General features: G+C 37.9%; 1 protein-coding gene and 1 long non-coding RNA gene across 3 annotated transcripts; one reads left to right on the plus strand and one right to left on the minus strand.

The window, feature by feature from the left end:
• The first annotated feature begins 287 nt into the window (after positions 1-287).
• On the plus strand, positions 288-19,734 carry LOC109108967 (isthmin-2-like). 2 transcript variants are annotated; one of them, XM_019122083.2, is made up of 6 exons: positions 288-1,028; positions 6,937-7,179; positions 9,577-9,862; positions 13,386-13,523; positions 15,099-15,167; positions 16,312-19,734. In XM_019122083.2, exons 1-6 carry the CDS (start codon positions 903-905, stop codon positions 16,827-16,829), a joined length of 1,380 nt encoding a protein of 459 aa, XP_018977628.1. In that variant the 5' UTR covers positions 288-902; the 3' UTR covers positions 16,830-19,734. The 2 variants fall into 2 exon arrangements, with proteins under 2 accessions (XP_018977628.1, XP_042629752.1); XM_042773818.1 differs by lacking the exon at positions 288-1,028 and adding an exon at positions 4,026-5,389.
• On the minus strand, positions 3,734-6,398 carry LOC122148139. Its single transcript, XR_006162113.1, has 2 exons — positions 6,240-6,398; positions 3,734-4,032 (listed from the first exon to the last, which is right to left on the minus strand). It is a non-coding gene; the product is annotated as an uncharacterized LOC122148139 (long non-coding RNA).
• Positions 19,735-20,108: the final 374 nt, after the last annotated feature.

A 20,108-nucleotide genomic window follows, 5' to 3' on the forward strand; every position in this document is an offset into this window, starting at 1 on the left:
TTGAAACAGTAATATTTTGTAACAAATAAATTACTGAAATCAATTTAATTTATCCTTCTCGAATATAAGTATTTCTACAGTAGTGTATACAAATCTAAAAAAACAAAATAACATATATTTTAAAATAATATGGACCAAACTTAATGCCTTAAATAAGCCAAACATTTCTCTTCACTGGATCTTATGAGGATGCTATACCCCACGCATGCAGCTTCAGTCATTCATTCATTCATTCAGTCAGTCAGTCACAGTGGGGTTTATGAACCCCTCCTCCATGCAGAGACGTCACACAAGCGGAGGGAGATTAATGTCACCTCCAGCCAGTGAATTACTGAGGGCATTTCACCACAGTACCTGCATGAGGTGTAGACTTCTGCGTGCGCGAGTCAGGAGCGCATCATAGATCTGCATTCACGGGCAGTGAGCATACTAGCGCTGCGTTGATCGTCTTGGATCTTCAGTTGCTCAGTGCGCACTGAGCTCCGTAAGACGCGTGTTTGAGGAGCTATCCACACTCAAGCAAGACTGTTCTTCATTTATTTCCACTGGATAGAGGCAAACTCACGACACTTGAAAGATCACTTGAAGAAATCCGAGAGTCTGGCAACTGCTGAAATGCGTTTGGAGACCAAGAACCTCTCAGAGTCAGAAGATCTGAGGGACACGCGGACATGAGGGTTGTTCTGTTGCTCACTGAGAATTTGCTTTACATGTTTAATGCCTAATGCATTTCTGACGTTTTAGATGGATTGGTTTTATATGAGGGATGGACATATATGGGCATACAGAAACTTGGAACTGAAGAGGGTTGAGTGCTGTTCATAGAAACTCATCAAAAGTGGTGCACGATAGCAAAATCATAGAAAAAAACTGCCCTTATTATATATATTTTTTACGAAGTCATGCTGATTCGAAGCCAAGCTTTACGGTGGGCAGTTTTCTTGACACTTTGTCTGTTGGTGAAGGGGTTCCCTGCAAAAAGACGAAGAGCAAATCAAATCAAGAGCAAGAGTGAAGCATCTCTAGAGGTAGGATTTCATCAGTATTTTTTGAGACTTTTTATTTTACAGCAACAACAGAGGAATAACTTAGAATTCCTACCTATTAAGTTAATTTGTCAGAAAATCCCAAATAAATGCTAATTTCATTCTGGGATGAAACAAAACTTTTAGAGCTTTTACATCTGCAGGCACATGGAATAGTTCATGTTCCTGATTGTATGACCATCTTGGTCAGTGATGCGTGTCAAAATTAAGTTGTCACCTGATCTGGTTTTTTAACCAATAGGAAAGACTGGAGCTAATTGTCAAACAGGGTAAGATGTCACATCCAATAACATTCAAATAAATGTTTGTTTTATCTATATTTCTATATATTTTAACTGAAAGGAGAACCGTTTTCTCAGGATTATTTGTCATAACATTTTCACGTTTTAAAAAGGATGCAATTATGTATTACAATATTTGTAAGCCAAAACAGTGATTTGATATTCATTGTGACAATTAGCCCCGGTCTGCTTTACTATGCTGCAGAACACGTTGAGTTTTCATAGAGCAGCAGGTGTCAGACAGGTATGAATCTTTTTATTCCATGTCATATCATATTCAGAATGAACCAGGATAAAGGTCAAACACACTGAAAATACAGTTTCCATAGTTAAAGTGTGCTTAATGCCTGGAATGGCGGGGTGGTTAATTTGCCCCATCTGTTAAATGATAAACCACAGTTTAATGTTCATGGGTTGTTTTGGGTATTTCATTAATTCATTTTTCCTTTAGCCGAGAAGTGAGGTCACACTGAATCCAAGGTTATGCTGTGACTTTTTTTCATGGATCAGCTTTATGGAGTGTTAACCCAGAGAGGAAATGCAAACCTACCCCAGGCTGCCTTTTAATAGTCATTTCCCCTCTGAAAAGAATTTTGAATACAAGTCCACTATCCTAGATGTAAAACTAAGGCCCCTCTTGCATGTGCACATGAATCTATCTATATAGTAGATACTCGACTCACTACGCATTACCTGAGCAGGGGGTTAAGAACAAGGGTGCAAAGACCTGACAGAAAGCACATTGGTAAGCATTGATACTCGGGTGATACAAGACCGTCTTTGTGCGCTGTGTGAAAACATCACGTCTCCCACACCTTTTAAGCCAATTGGGAAAGATGTTTTTATTAAAGTAGCCACTGGGGTTCATGCAGACATGGGAGGGCCATTGTTTCCCCTGCACAACAGGACGTCTTTGCTTCACACAAAAAACTGACACTTACTAATCAAAACAGCCAGCTGGAACCTGACACGCCACGCTCAGAGAAATCTCATAGGAGTTCTTCGGCCTTGGTGCTATAATTGATAAGCCCAATAATCACAGGGCACTTCCTCTCCTCAAGCTCATGCAGACACCAATTCCACAAATGGCGCCAAATTCTTGATCCCCTCTTGGAAGCTTATGTTGCCGTTTCTTAGCATTGTGCCGGATGACTCGGGTGCGGAAAGCTCTCAAATGTCCAGTGCTCTAATTGAGGTTAAGCTGAAACTGTAAACCATAATCTGTTTGAAAGTACATAGCGAATGCCTTGGTAGAAGCTATATTCAGAATTTAATAAAGAAACACCAGATAATATTTCACAAAAACCACCAGAACACACAGTTAATAGCTTGTGAGTTGGTATAGGTTTTATTACGTGCCTGCATGTTGCTGAGTACAACTATTTTTTAGATCTTGGCCCTACAAAACATGTTGTGCAGCACCGAGATCTGATTATAAACATCTGAAGTTTGTAAAAAAAGAGATAAACTGCCTTTTTCCAGTTTACAATATAGGTGGTATGAAGATGTACAGTACCACTGGTACATTTGGTACAAGTTGGTTATCAAGTGTCAACAGGAATTCTAGTGGGATGTGATTAATGGGGCTTACATGACGTTAATGAAGAGTTTTTGACACAAGCCATCTGAGAGAAGCCAGACATGGATCTGTGTGGGATATATCCATCCAGGCGCTCTAACCTTGAGGTTCACTTGCTGCACACAAAAGTGTTTTGCATGTAAACCCATTTCTGCCCTTGAAAAAAAAATAGGTACACGTGATTTAAGTTTTAAATAAGAATAATTAAGTCAGATTGTGAGATATAAATATAAAATAAAAATACAATCAAAAGATAAAGTATGTTTAACAATGTAAGATATGCAGCGTCAACTGTGAGAAATTAAGTCAAACAAATGTGAGAGATTTGAAGTCACAATTATGAGAAAAAGTTGCAACTGTAAGAATGTAAAGTTGCAATTTTGATATACAAAATTGCAGTTCTAAAAAAATAAAATTGTAATATGATAAATTAAGTCAAAGTTGCAGTTATGACAAATAAATTTGCAATTTGAGAAACAAAGTTGCAATTGTGATGTAAAGTCAACATTTTGAGATGATAACTCACAATTTTAAGAAATGTCACAATTTTGAGAAACAAAGTTGCAATTATAATGAAAGTTGCAGTTGTGGGATATAACGTCACAAATCCAAAAATAAAGTCACAATAACGAGAAACAAATTAAGGCGACAATTACATTTTTATTTTTTCACATTGACGCAGAAATGAGCTTCCATAGTTTTAAATACATGACACACTAACTAGGAATAAAGACTTCTGACAGTGTGACTAATCCTTGGCTCATAGAAAAACTTGCTTTTCCCTCTTTTTTGGAAGAGAATAATCAAATCCATCTATTTTATTGAATTATGAACCAGCCACTCAGTTTTCCGTTGCTAATGCGTCCCATTTGCTTTCTTTCTAAGCGGTCAAATGTAATGCTTTGTGAGGGTGTTGGGGAAATCAGACTGAATGTTTCATGTGCTTTGGGACTCTGTTCCCTCTCCAGATTCGGTGCCCTGATGCCCTTGTTGTGGTGGCACCTCAGCTCCAGCATATTCAGCTCAAAGCATCCTTAGACCACGTGTGTGTGTGTGTGGTATTTATTTTGGCAGGAGCGTATTCGTTTATTCTCTTAGGTCTCCGCGCCCATCCAGATGGCACGTCCTATAAAACACAATAACTGTTTGTGAGAAGAGAAGATAACACATGGTACACTGATGCTGTTGAGGCATGCCAAGAGAATCAGATTGTAACATGGTGGTATGCTGGAAGAAAAAAATATAGAGAAAGAACAACATAAAGGCATGAGGACAATGATCATCTCTGCCAGGATCTGGGCAGGATTCCATCCTTACCATGTCACTCTACTCACGAGTGGCCTTGCTGTCTTTCCTCTTCTGTTTCTGTTGGCCCCCTTTGTGGAGAGCCAGTAATTCTGGCTCCAGGGACTTGGTTGTTGCGAGCCGCTTTGCGGCACAGGAAAGTATTCTTTAAAGTTTCTTTTCTCGTATTAACCTGTAGCACTCATGTGAAATCATAGCCTTCCTTTTCGTCTCAGCTGGTGATTAAGCAGTTTTACCCGTGTAAAGAAAGAGATTAATACAAACAGCAACGCTGAGTGAGGAGCTTACCTTGGCATGACTTTTTCTCAGAGGTTTGATTATAGAATGATTGAAGGGAACTGTATGAAAGCTCTCTGGAAGGCGCACAAAGTGAGGAAACACTCTCCAATGAAATCCTTAAATGCGCTCACAACAGGCAGGCAACAAAAACTTTGTGGATGGTAACATCTCATTGGTTTTCACAGGACTGTGAAAAATGGACAGTAGTTCCCAACTGCACTCCGACTGTGCACTTCCTAGTGATTCATTTAGCTGACACATTCATTCTGCTCCAAATCCTAGTAAGCTGCCTTGATGTTGTTAACTATCTTCTAAAGGCCCTTCACATTAGACATGAATATTCAAATAAGTAAAATGGTCTCTACATTAATTTATTATACAACAAAATTCTGTTGTCATATGTAGCCTACCTTAAATTAAATGTCATAACCAGTCAGAAAATAAATGGATGTAAGTCTCACGAAAGTCTCACATTTATGTAAATGTATTTCCACTTGTCAAAAAATGGTCCCTGTGTTGAACAAATTCCAATGAATATAATAAAATTACTGAATTTAAATAGAAACGTTAGTCGTTTGGACGCTAATAATTGTTTAAGAATCATTAAAGAAGCTTCCTTTCCTCCTTCCCACTCCCTCACTGATGATGAACTTCATTATTAGAGCCAGGGTGAAGTTTATCGTCTGGAGCAGAGGACATCTGTTTTGCGTGTGGGAGAGACACACAAGCAGTGAAGTGAGACAAGGCAGGCCACGCATGATCAGTAGAGAGAAGCTTTGATCAGACAGACCCAACTCCCCCTCTCTCTGCAGCGTCAGAAGGGGACATCAAACCGAGTCTCTAGATGAGGAAGAGCAGGAATACCACATGCTGAAATGCACCACGGTGGAGATTTGAAAGTAAGGGAGATATAGAGAATGCTTGCAGAATGATGTGGTCATGATGAGGACATATGTGTCTCTTGCTTTCTGATTTATGCTTATGTATGTTGCTGTTCTTTTGAAGTCTCTGGTGGCTTATAGACAGGGCCTCCACAAGAACTCTTTGAAGCGCAGCATGACCCAAAATGTAAAGTCTAAACTGAGTTTCATCTGGCGCTTATTGCATGTTGGAGAGTGCATGCAGCTAAAGACAACATGAGCATTTGTACTATTTATCTACAACATTTAAATGTCCCTGGTCTTATTCTAAACAATTCATAAGTGTATATTAAGAAAAAGAAAACAATGTTTTTTTTTTTTGTTTTTTTTTTTTGCACAATGTGTTTGCAGAAAAAACTAATATTAATCAATAATGTTATAGTCTACTTTTTTAACCCGTCTGAATATTCTTTTGATTTGTTATTTACATATATATTAAATAAACTAGAGAGAGAGAGGTGAAGAATTATTATTAACCAATAATATAATAGCATATTTTTCATGACCAATTATAATTTAAGGTAAATTTTGTGAAAAAGAATTAGTCTGAGGACATTACAGAATTACATCGATGTTTTACATTTAATAAATAAAATAAGCACTTTAAAAATCCCTTAATATTAAAAAAAAAAAGTCACCATCATCTGCCTTATTCTTGAGGCTTAAGACTTGTTGACATGATTAGTAACAAGGAACAAAGTGCTTTAGAGTATCGTCATGGTTTGTGGACAGCAGGAAGCCTTTCTTTGTACCACCACAGACTGTATGTCTCCATATTAAAGTAAACCAGATGAAAGAGATAAATATCCCTTAATGTGTAATCATTTACCTGCATGCACTGTCCTGACTCCTGAGTCTTCCTCCAGGAATTCATAGTCCCTCCATCTGTTGAATGCAGCATTACCCGTAATGTCAAACAGCTGTCAAGAGAGTGAGCCATGACTGTCTCAGACTTACTGAGAAAGAATGAGCAGCAGCAGTAAGCGTGCAATTCCTCTTCCTTGTTGATGTTTCTCTGCTGTCTGTTTTGTTATGTTGCTAATGGTAATCCAATGAAGCATCCATTGACTAGATATGCAGCATGGAAATCAAAAAACACGAAGAGCACTTTTTGTATACGAAACCTTAAAAGAGACTGACAAAGTCTTTCAGAGTTCTGGGAAACAGCCTTTTCCTGGATCATTAAAGCAAAAGGAAGGTCTATTATTCCCATGATTTCTACTAATCCTGTTCCAAAATCCACCTGATACGCTGTCATGTGCTAGACATTTCACTCCAGATGGGTTTATTTGAAACCCAGACATCTTTTTTCATATGGGCCATAAGGTCAAAGCTGTATAGATTTGATATGGTGTTAAACTAAGACAGATCCTCTAACAATCTTTATGTGCATGACGGAATTTCTCAGAAGTATTTATCTTTGGTCCTTTCTGGGGGTTTATACATAAGGATGCTTTCATCTAAATAAAGCTGGTTAGATCACCAGATGTTCCTTTCATAGGATACTATATGTGTGCACTTCCTAGGTCAGAGGTCACGGTGACTCCAAAGATGTCAGACAGGCTCTGCGGGACATTCAGCGGCAGAACCAATTGAGGAGCGAGCCACCTTTGCCTCACCGTCATAAGAGGAGATGGTCGCAGATTCGCTCGGAGGGAGACCTTCCTAAACCTGCTCCACAGGAAGAAGAAGAACCCTTCATTTTAGACCTGAAGAACTTCCCTGACCTTGCCAATGCAGACCTGGGCTCCCAGAACCCAAACATTCAAGTAAGAGCAGGTTCAGTCTCACTTTAGTGTCATTTTGATTGTCTCAGACTCAAGTTTTTTTCCTGTATATAAATGCTTTTAAAGAAGTAATATGCTGTTTACAGGCCCTTGAACCACAAGAAAATTTGGTAAATGAACTGAATCAGTGATTTTGTGTTTTGGGGGTCTTAGGTTTCTTTTGTTGTATATTTGTATATCTTGGCATTAGTTTTTCTAAAGACAGTTGTTAATATTATGAGGGTAGTTTGTTACTCCAGATATGTTTAACCTCTCTCTGTTCCCAAAACCTTGTCATTTCTTTCCTTAGGGTGAAATAAATCATTGTATAATGAGCCGGGTAATGGATTGATTTTACTTGGCAACTGTTTGTGGTGTATGTGATTAACCTATGCACTCATTGTTTCACTGTTATTGCTGCTGTGATTGCAGTTGGGACTTCAGGTTTCTGCGCTGTTGCTGGTCATGTCATAGCTGCTTCTAAACCAAAGAGGCCTCTTAAATTACCCCAAGCAAGACCTTTATTCTGGTGTAGCTCATTTCAGCCATGCTGCTCAAACTTCTGCACAGTGTACCTAAAAGAAATCCCGAGAAAATTCAAAAGGTGAAAGGCCACAGTATTATTTTAACAGGCACTTTTAATGCTCCCTCCAAGAGCAGATCCCAATCTTTAAATGTTTTTACAACACCAGTAAAGAAGGAATTTTTATATTTTTAGTACTGTTATGAAGTTTATGTGTGTAAGTGGACTTGAGAGGAAACGAAGTTAGACTTCAGGGAAAAAATACGCAGGAGATCCCTAGTAAGAAAATTGACTTTTATAATAAGGAAAATTCAAGAGTCTTCCAAGTGGGACGGGTCCATCTTCCATGCTTTTTAGAAAAAGCTATTTTGTTTTTATGTCTCCAGTATGGTGGCTGCCAATGTAAATGTATATGTTACTGCGTTTAGCAGGTAATGTGGTAAACATTATTATTTTAAGACGTCAGTTTGTACTGAACATTTTCTTACGTTTTTGAGCTGGTATATTTAATGTTATCTTCTTTTTTTATGACTCAACTTTCCTAGTGGCAGGAAATTTGATAAGACCTTAACAAAGAAATGCAGCAGAGATTTCTTTTACATCTGTTTTGCCATTAAACTTAAATTTGCCATTTAATGGACCTCCAGTGATCTAAACCTTGGATCTTTTTGTCTTTAAAAATGACGTCTTGTGTTCTTTGGAAGTAGAACACAGTCATGATTAGTTCAAGGAGGAGCTGGAGGCAGACTGTTGTAAACAGTGCAGTTACAGTAGCGTAATCACCCGCTCTAAACTGCTCTGTGCCTTTATAAACAGCTGCAGCAGCCATCAGATTGTTACGCTGTAGGGGAAATAAACAACCAGTCCTTTGTCTCGGCCTGCTGGAACACTTGCTATCGTTTTCAGGTCTGCCTGACTCGGGCACTACGAGCCCAAGCATGCAAAGAACAAATCTGTCACCTCAAAACATCCTTTGAAATAAACAAATAGGAGAATAGAGAAAACTCTGAACATACTTAACATGAATGCACGGCTATAACAAAACAGTACTCAAAGGGGGTGGTAGAGTTACCTTTTAAATGTGCAATTAAACCCAATATGTTGTGATTCAGGAAAACATAAATTACTGTTCAAATGTTAAGGGGGTTAAGATTTTGTTTTTAGTGTTTTTGAAAGAAGTCACCAAGGTTGAATTTATTTGATCCAAAAAAAAAAAAAAAAACATATTACAAATTAAAATAACTTTTCCATTTTTAATGTATTGTAAAATGTAATTTATTCCTTTGATGGAAAAGCTGAATTTTCAGTTTCAAATAATGAATTCTTCGAAGCCACACGAACCTTCACAATTCATTCTAATATGCTAATTTGGTGCTTAAGAAATATTTCTTATTATCAATGTGTAAAACAGTTCAAACAGTTCAGCTGCAGAATGTTTTTGTAGAAAGTGTGATAATGTTTTTTTTTTCCCGAGGATTCTTCAATGAATAGAAAGTTCAAAAGAACAATTTATTTGAAATCTATCTATCTATCTATCTATCTATCTATCTATCTATCTATCTATCTATCTATCTATCTATCTATCTATTATAATTATAATATATAGCATATATACTGTATATAATCTAATTTGCTTAGAAAGACTTGTCAGATTTGGTGGTTGTCAGAATAGTTTCCAAACTGGCCATTTATGGTCATTAGCTGATCCAAGCCTGTCTAGATGGTTGAACCTGGCTTGCTGGACCTAGTCAGTCTTGTTTGGGCTGGTTGCCCATCTTGAACCCGCAACAAACTGGTTATCATGTTCCAAAAACCAGTCAAAACCAAGGTTTTGTAGAACTACAACTTTCTGATATCAACGTGTATCTCTCTATAAGGTTACCATTGAGGTTGTGGACAACCCACAGATGGAGATTGAGATGGACCTTGCCAAGGAGAGCATGAATGACTGGTCCTTGAGCTCTGAAGAGTGGCTGGGCCATAAAAAGCTCTTCTGGCCATTGTTCTGGGAATATCACGACTCCAGTCAAGAAGGTCCTGGGCAAGGCAGTCTGGAGGAGAATGGGGAGGACCTCAGTTATGAGGGAGAAGATTCCCTGTTGAGTGGTGTGGGTGCAGACTGGAACAGACGATGGAAGGGCTGGGACTCCATGGACAATTACGGTAAGCACGGGTATTTTTTGCCAGTTAGAGTTTGGACTCATCCATATTGCTGTGCAAAAGTCAAGAAAAATCATAATAATTGACTTGAATTAAACTGCTTTGATGTTTGTTTTCAACTGTGTAATTGGAAACCCTGAGTTTTTAGTTTTAGTTTTTCTTCAGCCTTGTTATCGGAAGTATCAGTGCTCTTGTTGGGGCTTCTTGGAACGCCGGGGCACGTATGCCTAGCTGATTTCCTCAGCAATGCGGGCCCCAGCCTCCTCTTTAGGACTTGACATTATGATTTATGCTTCAAGGGTTGTGCTCAAGAACTGCTACATAAACATGTGCATTTCTGTCACCACTTCCAGAGACTTTCTCTAGATGCCTATCAACAGCAAACAGTGAAAGGTGACCCAGTGATGTGTGTCCTAATACATTATCACAATATTAGTTGTGGTACGCATGTTATCTCACCACCAGACTGCTTCTTTTTCGGTTAAGCAGATCGTTACCTCAAAATGTTTACATACGGGGCAGACTGTAGTGCTGAAATACCATTTTAATGTGAACACAAGCAGAACACAATCTATCATCAAGTGCTCTGAACCTTCTCAAAGTATATGGTGAAGAAAAGATCACAGTAAAAAGTATTGAATAAGGGATTGCAGCAGGAAACTCAACGCTACGTCTGGTTCATGTTAGTGACAGCGGGCTTGAGCATCAGCTTTGTGTGTCTTTCCTTTGAAGTTGACACCAGTGCTCAGAAAACGTGGCTGTTTGAAACCGGGGCCCCAACGCTTGCTAAGAGCAGCATGGGGCCTATTCGCTGGCTAAACAACTAATATTTGTGTTCAATTAGACAGTAGATTGAAAGAAGGGCCAGCATGCTTGGGCTGACAAAGAAAGCGTCTGCTGTGTTTTCATCCCATGACTGGCGCTTTGGTATGATTCACACGGCCTAGCCCTTTGAGTTCTCTCTGGAATTCATGGCAGTTCTCAGGCTTTGAAATAAAAGTGTTTTTTGCATTTGTTTTGTCTGTCATTTCCACTTTTCCACACCAGAGTTATATACACTGCCTGAGGAAGTTGTTAAAGCATTCAGTCACTCTTTTATGTGTAAGACATTTAAAAAATTGGCAAACAACAAAAAACTGCTGGGAAGTATAATGTTGTACTCAAAGCTGTTTTGGGTCATTTTTCTGCCTCTAGGAGGCACCAAATAATGAATGAAATAATGTTTATTTCTGTTTCAAATGACTGTTTCCAAACAGGTAGTCTTTAACTCACAAGATTACTGTTCAGACTATTGTTCACTAGTATGATGAATGTAATAAATTATATTTATTTTTCAAATGACTGTTTCCAAACTATTTTTTTTATTTGTTAAAATTAAAGTAAATTTTATTTTTTTTTTTGTTTTAAATTTTTTTTTAATTTCTTTTTTTTTCAGTTTTAAATTAATTTTAACTTTCTATTCATCACAGAATAATGCATCATAGTTTCCACAAACAACTCTAAACTTTTTTGGTATTGTGTATTACAATATGTTGTAATATGTATATTTATTTTCAAAATGTTTAAAATTTAGTGATGCTATTGAGCAACACTGTGGTGTTAAAAGTGTCTCTTTAAACTTAAAATTGGCAAAAACTGTGTTGTGTTTGTTTTTGTATTGGTGCATATGCATGGAAATAATTTATGTCATTCTTCTTTGTGTTTATTTAGTGGAAAACCTTGATTATTTTTAACTAGATTTTTTTTTTTACTTTTTAAGATCTATCAGCCCTGCTTACTATACTAACCCTAGTGTCTGCATAGTAAGCAGGGCTAGCAGAAAGTTTAAACAGCACAGAAAAGTACATAAGCTCACACTGGATTGTTAAACTAAAACTTTAGAGTTTAACTTACACTGCAATGACTTTAAAACCAGAATTTACATTTATCCTTTAACCAGCTTTATTTCACAAGGGTATTTTTCGTCTCCATCTGTCATTGACTTTCAGGGTGATCCTCCGTTGAGGTTGTGTTCCACCATGTTCTGTCAGCTTCATTAGAGAGAAAGTGCATTGGTGGTGTGTGGTTAAATCCAACAACCAGCCAAAAAAGAAGCAATTGCAGCAAGCCCGCTGTGGTTGTGTGAGCAGGAGAGCCTCTGAGGATGTGGGTATGAAACTGAACCGGCTTCTCTCTGTTGACCCAGTGGATCCCCTGTTCTAAAATAGACCTAATGAGTGTACTTAGAGTAGGAGTGTGTTGTGTACAAACAAGTCTGACTGGGAAACAGAGAAGGGCAAATGAGCCACATTATTAATGATGTGGTCTGCTCTAGAGGCGTACAGTAATGAAGCGCTTTTCTGCAATTATGGTGAGCCACAGAATTACAGGCAGGCCATGTTCGGCAACAGCTCAGTAGAATGTTATAGCTTTAGGTCATTTTTTGCTCTCCACTGCCCTAATGAAAATTATTTACCACAGTTTTACTATAGTAACTTATTACAGCGCCTATAGTATTTTAGTTGGTATAAACAAGGTTCTCTGATAGCAAATATAAATCTATTCAGTGTGTGTGTGGTCTAGATCACTTGTGTATCTCTCATTGGAAATGAATGATGTCTGCAAACCAGTGACGTTGTGTGACACAACACAGTATCAAAACATTATATGATGTTTAATAGACAGTTTTGTGCAGATTTTATACTGTACGGGGCTACCAAGCTCAATTACGCTACATGAATAAAGTTGGTATTTCTTATTTTAGTTTGAAGTCAGTGTGTTATTTTGCTGTGACAGTATGAGTGTGTGTCTTCATCATCAGAATGTGGACACTGAATTAGCAACAACACCTGGTAACCAACAACAATGCAGCCAAAATACATCAGCGAGGAAACAGTGCACTTATTTCTCTCCATCACTACCGCCATGGAGTGCTCTGAAACTTTAATCTCTTTAGCATGGTGGTGGAAAGAGAGCATTGTTGGAAAGCGTCTAAGCTATTAGGCCTTGCCTTCCTGCTGAAGTGTTTGTATTGGCTCAGTTCTCACAGCTGTAATCGGCCGACTTTGCCTCTGACATATTTATTACCAAAAAAAGCAAGTCTGGCCTGCCAGGAGGGCCCACATTTTGTTCATTAGAGAGATTATATTTTACAGAGAAATACGCAATATTAATTTAGTTGCGCATCATTAGCTTTCTTACGCAAACAACAGAGAGATGCACTTACCATCTTAGTTGTTTTTGGATTTATTTCTCTTTGTCAGTCCCAGTATGTTGGAGTTCAGATGCGAGTAGATTAAAGTTAAAGGTTTAAGCTCAGTACTAGAACTGAGTTAACGTATTTTAGATGAAGATTTCACTTTCAGGAGCTTATGTAGAGTAAAGAAATTCCTTTACCATTAATCCCAACTCATTTGTGCTTTGACCTGCATTGCATAACATTCCCACATGCTGTGTGAGGAATTCGCTAGTTTCAATTTATACTGTAGAAAAGGTCATGCTTTTTTGTCACCGATTTCCTACACTCATTATTTTTTTTCATCTACAGAATATGAGGAGGAAGAATGGAGCGACTGGTCACCATGCAGTGTCACCTGTGGACACGGGAATCAAAAGAGGATTCGTTCATGTGGCTACGCCTGCACTGCCACAGAATCACGGACATGTGATTTATATCATTGTCCCGGTGAGACTGTCAATGCTGTCACTTACTCTTACGCCTTTGCAACCCCACAATGCACTTCACTACTCACTATTGATCTTGATCTTAATTCCATCCAGCTCCTAATTATGCTAATAGTGATGGAAAACTTAACTAATGCCTCTCATTCATCTCTGTCAGGCATGCAGAAGTCGAACAAACACCAGGGACACCAGACTCGTGTTAGAAAAGGAGAAGTCTGGCCTTCTGTGTGTGTACTGTATACACTATAAAACCACTCTTTGAGAGCAGCAGGCGTTTACTTGGCTTTAGTATGACAGCTCAATGAGGGCTTTCAGTTTAAAAACCCCTGATACAGGGCGGTCCACAGCCTGCCATGCACAAAAACGGGCATTACACACAAAATCAGTTCGCTTACAAAATCAAATACGCTATGTGAGGCTCTACAGTACTAAATCTACATAAACACCATAGAACAACTTAATTTGAACGTTTTCAGGTCCTGAAAAAAACAAATCTAAAATATTTTTAAACGCCTTCTGAAATAAATTGGTCAATGAAAAAACATCTATTTGCTTTAATGAAGTACTTGCAATGTAAAATACACTGCTATTTTTGAATGGCAAAAGAAAAACTATGCTCTTTTTTTTTCAGTTAGACGGTGTAGTTTTGAGATAGGGACTTTAGACCCCTGGATCTGGACCAGGTTAAACTCGTTATTGTTGCTGGCAGATCAGCTTAACTAGTTTAGCCATGGTGGCATAGACGGAATGTGAACCAACTCCAGGGTAAGGCTATAAGTAGCCTAATGTTCGTGTAATCTATTAACTATACGCACATCATAAACCCTTCTTTTTAGGCAAGTACCAGATTTAAAATACCAACATTTTAAGTTGCTAATTATAATGCTTTCATTTCCACAGTTCCACAGTAACAGCGAATCAATTATATACAGAAAGCGAGCAAAGAACATTTACATTAACAAAGAACATCACATTATGACTCAAGTCTAGCTCGAGTTTAAGCACTAAAAACACTTAAACACTCACGTTATGATCAGTGAAGTTGTCGACAGTATGCAGTGAATGAATCTCTTATGCTGTATGTATATCTGTACTTTGTTGTTTATGAGAGAATTCACAGAAGTGCAGGATTCAATCAGTGAGTGCACGTGCACTGAACAAAACGTTTCACCGATGACTAATCTGAATGCCTCTGATTGGCCATTGTGTTCATAAGCTCAACAGAATCGTGTTTGATTGGGTATAATGCACAACGCTGTAAACATGTAAAAAGAAATATCCTAGATGAACAGATCTAAATTTAATGCCGCAATCAACATTTTCCATTTTATTTTCATTTTCTTTGCGACAGCCCGTTAATTTCAGACCCGTGGCCAGGGGAAGGCTAAGCCTGGCACAGCCCTACACACGCTCCGCCTATGCATGGTGGAGAGTCAGTACATTTCAGAGATTTTTGCATGGTGGAGAGTCAGTACATTTCAGAGATTTTTATTTTCAGGAGGGTTGTTAAGATCATATTGTGTTTTTATTTAATATTTCATGTTGATTTTAAATGCCTTCTTTATTACATCTACAGATGACATAATTCCTGTGACAGAACCTACTCCTCATGAAGTGGCAAACAGCACAGAGCTTTTTGGCACAGGTTGGTTTGTTTTGTTTGTGTATTTCTGTGGTGTTGTCATTCAGCAATTCAGTATTCTGGTGGTACCATAGTACTTTTTAAATGTGGTTAGGGTGACCATATGCCCTCTTGTTCTAGTCGGGAGTTCTAAATTGCCAAAAATGCCTCTGAAGTCTTCACACAGTATGTGTACCTGTATTTGCATTGTTCTTTTTAGATCCCACCTTCTCGCCCGCCACGATTGGACAATTATGTACAATGCCTGCACACTATTGGTCAAACTACTTTTCAGTCATTTTTCAGCAAGTATGAAAATGAGAGAAAAAGAAAAAAAAAGCCAAAACCTGAATTTTCGGTATTTCAGGGGAAAAAAAAAGAAGGTATTTGCATAACCCATGTCCAAAATCCCATTACAGTGCCAGGTTACACTGTTCAAAAACTTTTTTGTTAGTGTAACTATTGCCATTTATTATAACTAGTATTTTTGCTATCTGCAACATACTGCACTACTGAATCTCTTAATGGAGGCTTCAGTTAATTGCCTTTCAAGCTTCTAGTGTGTTCTTTTATTAGTTGAAACATTTATAGATTTGTTGTCTTAGCTTTCATTTAACTTAATGTCTAGTTCAAAACCCGTTTAATCAGCGTTGTAGTAGAAACTTCTCCTCTGAGACTGCAGCAGGAGGAACTCTGTGGGAGCCCTGTTAGACTGTAAAAGATCTGACATTCAAATTTTTTACAAATGCTCCACAGAGAGTGTTACTGAGACCACAAAATAAAGAATCCTCTTCCAAAAACCCCAGTATTTGCTTTGGAGTTTTTTGTTGGTCTCTTACTTTTGGCATTGAAAATTGAATGTAATAGCTCTTTTCATTTAACCGCAATAATAATGAAAGTAGTTTAAAAACATAACAGGATAAAGTGTTTTTTTTATCTCTTTACAATGAAACATAAATGTACATAACAGCTATGTTTCAGCATGACCGCAGAACATATTTTTTGTATCTTTATGTTTTGGCAGCAGACTGAGACAACCCCTATTGTGTGTTAGGCCATGGTTCTCAATAATTTCTTCTGGCATAAATTAAATATTAAATATTAGCAAGAAGTTAAATATATAAAATATTTTTGCCAATGTTAATAAATTGATCTGATTACCCTGTAGATGTTGACAGCTGTGAGAAGTGGTTGAATTGCAAGAACGACTTCCTCGAGAAATATCTACACCAGGTCCTGACAGAATTACCCAACTGCCCTTGCATCTACCCATCCGAGGTGGTCTACAGTGCTGTCAACATTTTTGATAGGAAGTTACAAAAGACTTATCGCTGGCGAGACGCCAGCGGCCCAAAGGAGAGGCTGGACATTTACAAGCCCTCCGCAAAGTTCTGTGTTCGCTCGATGCTCTCCTTTGACAGCACCACGTTGGCTGCACAGCACTGCTGCTACGATGATCACATGAAGCTCATCACTCGAGGCAAAGGGGCCGGAGCCCCCAACCTCATCAGTACGGAGTTCTCGCCGGAACTTCATTACAAAGTGGACGTTCTTCCATGGATCCTTTGTAAAGGAGACTGGAGCCGCTTTCATTCGGTTCGGCCTCCCAATAATGGTCTACTGTGTGTTGAGAACCCGCAGGAAGACGTCTACATGAATGAACTAGAGGAGGCCAGGGAGTACTGATCCAGATCATGGATTTCACATCAAATCAACAAGTGTTTGCTTAATTCTGGAGAGTCCTCTAGAGATTCTTCTGGAAACTAAAGCTTAGATACTGTAACAAACTGTTTTGTACAGCTCAGTTGCAACAACACTGGTTTAACATGTTGGTCCAAAGCCCAGATTGGAAGATCATGATGCAATTTTCTGTCTTCTTTCTTCTGTGATGTTACGTACGTGCTCCAAACAAAGTTCAGCAAGAGTTCTTCAATGGCATTCTCTAGAACAAATTTGCTGTATTTTCATTGGATGCACGTTTGTTTTCCTCAAGTGTCCTCAAAGACTCTGCTCCACCATTAAAGGAATTCCAGTAAAGCTGCTAGAATTGTGAGATATTCAAAAATGCAACAAAATGCCTATTTTGTTGTCTTTAGACCTGAAGCTCAATCCTGGCCTCGCTCCAATCTGTGCGAGATCAGTCCAAACAAATCAAACACAAGCCGCACCACTCGCAAACCAATTCAACAAATTTCTGAGAATAGTTCTTCTCTTTAGAGTTTGTTTATTGTTACTCCAAATATACACAGACTTTGTGTCATTGGATAGATATTTATGCAGGATCATTTGACCTTTGACCTACCTTTTTGTGGAGAACTGTAGCAGAACAAAATTAGGGAATCTGAGAAGCGATAGGGAACCTTTTTTGAACTTGTCTTTGAGAAGACGCCCCTCAGCAATGGGAGGCTTGTTTTTTAAAATCTGAAGTATAATTGGATCCCATTCTGTTTTCAACACAACTCAGCTTTGTGCTGAATGCAATATGAGACAGCCGCCTGACACCAGTGCAGGGGGCTGTCAGAGCTTGGTTGATGGATTGAAGTCTTCCTGTAAAGGTGAGGTGAAGGTGACACTTGTTGTAAACGAACTTCTCTTTAAATACAATGGCTCTTTCAATGTCTCAATTCATCCTTGAGTCCAAAACAAAGCCTAGAGGCTTACATGGGATGTAGTTTGAAGGACCTAAGCCGCCCTTTTCAGCACAAGTGTTGTCATGATCTATTTGTGAGATGTTGACATGGAATGCTGGTGATTTGATTTGTAAATTCCTGCTGACAGACAACTGTTCCATGTAGCAATAAACATCCACCTTTGATAATATCTTACATTGTGATTTTAAGCACAGTATAGTAATATGAAAACTCAGTTCAGTCTTTTTACTAGATAAATGAAAAAGAGTAAGGTTAGTTAGACCTCTGGGGGTCTTCAATGCAGCTGTGATTCTGAACAAGGTACTTTGATGAAAAATCATTATCAAAATCACGCTTCATGGCTCATCTGCTTGGTTCATCTTAAGATCTACATTCCTCTAGATTTAAGTTCTAACTCTAAATAAACTTCTAAACTTTAAAAATATAATCAAAGTATTTGCATTCACTTGAAAAATACAGACAGGTTGCAAGTAACGCTAAACTCTGCAGGAGATCTCCAAAAGTAGGAATGAGCCAAGTGCACATTAGCATCGCTTATGATCCCCTTCAAACCTGAGCAAAACCGTGAAGAAATTTTAGTTGAGATAACAGTAAATGCCAGCCATGAAAATGTCATTCAGTCCAGCTGTGAGAACGTTGGAACGTTAGAACGTTAGAACGTCCTGCTCTTAGTGATAGTATATTTTCCTTAAATAGTACAGGCATGGATTTTATGATCTTTGTAATATGTACTGTACATGGGTTCTGTCCAAACTAGGCTCATTAGAAATACGTGCCTCTTCTTAATTTTTTTTTCAAAACCCCAAACACATACCTATGCATACAGTTTACTAAAGTTTCCAGCTTAAATGAACACTGGTGGCAGTAAAACTGCATCAACTTTTATTCCTTTTCCCACATATTATGATTACAGGGCAGATTATCAATTAATGTCTTAGAGTATTTCAGCCTGATTCTTTGCATGACCTAAAAACACTTTTACCAAAGCGAATGAACAGTAAATGAATACTTTTTGAAATTTGCATCACTTAATCTGCTCCTTATGTCTGGCTTTTCTAATGTAGTAAACTTGCTTGGTTGCTCACCTGGTACTTCATTGAACTTGCAATGTGGAGTGCTCTGGTACAAGTTCCAAGCAAGCTAAAATGGCATGGTTGCTTTACCTACAGTTGCTTTTGTTTACACTATTGGTTAGGTTTAGGGTGAGGTTTAGTATAGGACGTTTCACTTTGAAGGTGTTGTGAAACATGTAAGAAGCAATGCAGTATTTTGCAGAAATGTCCAGTATGTCCAGTGAGCCTGGGTTGGTTCTGTCACAAGTAACTCGCAGCGTCTACCTACCCGAGTTTTGACTTTGGCTTTGTGTGTCAATATTTTTGGTGAATAAACTGATGAATGTGGGTATTTGTATAACTTGGTATAACTTAAATGGAAAATGTAGTACTTTTTTCTAATACTGGTTGTTGAAGTTTAGATAAAATACACTCTTTTTTTTAAGTACATTTGATGGTAAGATTTCACCTTTCAGAGCTTCAATAAGAAAGGCACTTTATTTAAATATTGATATTGGAATATATTTGTATATATAATCATATATTGAATCATACTTGTACAATTTAGTGACTTTATAAAAATGTTATTGTAAAGGTATGAATAACAAATGCTGTTTTTTTAGGATATTGTATGTAATGTAAAATTTTGGCATGTCATTTTAACTGCAGATTTATCATTGTACAGTATTTATTACTTTTGATTTGGTAACTCATTGCTATGAAGTGGATAATCAAATAATTCTATGCACTATATGAGTTATTTGTCTTATAGGGGAATTCTGGTTTGTGAAAAGGAAAGTGCCATACCACACACCGTTCTACTTCTACATCTTTCTTTTTTATTAAACACTCCGTGTCCAGATATAATAAATCTAACTTTGATTATGTCATGTGTGCTTGAATTACAGTGTCCTGGGTATAAACATGGTGTTTAGTTAAAAAGATTTATTTTGAGTAAATGAATTTGTTGAAATTAATACCCGGTGAATTCAGAATCTCTCAACAGTCCCAATATATGAGCAACTTTTTTGAGCAAAATATGTTGAATTTTTTATACTGAGCATAATGTTCATTTAAAATCCAGAACTATCATCTTGATTTTGGTCAACCCACACCCGTCTTATTTTTATTAATAACCTCAAAAATGAAGTGTAAAATAGGTGCACATCTCATAAGGTTTTAAATAGCACAAAAACCTAAAGTGTGGACAGCTGTCACAGCAAATGGACACCAGCACCAGTCGTTTTCAATTTGAGCATGAT

The sequence above is a fragment of the Cyprinus carpio genome, chromosome A17, assembly GCF_018340385.1.
Source record: "Cyprinus carpio isolate SPL01 chromosome A17, ASM1834038v1, whole genome shotgun sequence".
Lineage (NCBI taxonomy): Eukaryota > Metazoa > Chordata > Actinopteri > Cypriniformes > Cyprinidae > Cyprinus > Cyprinus carpio.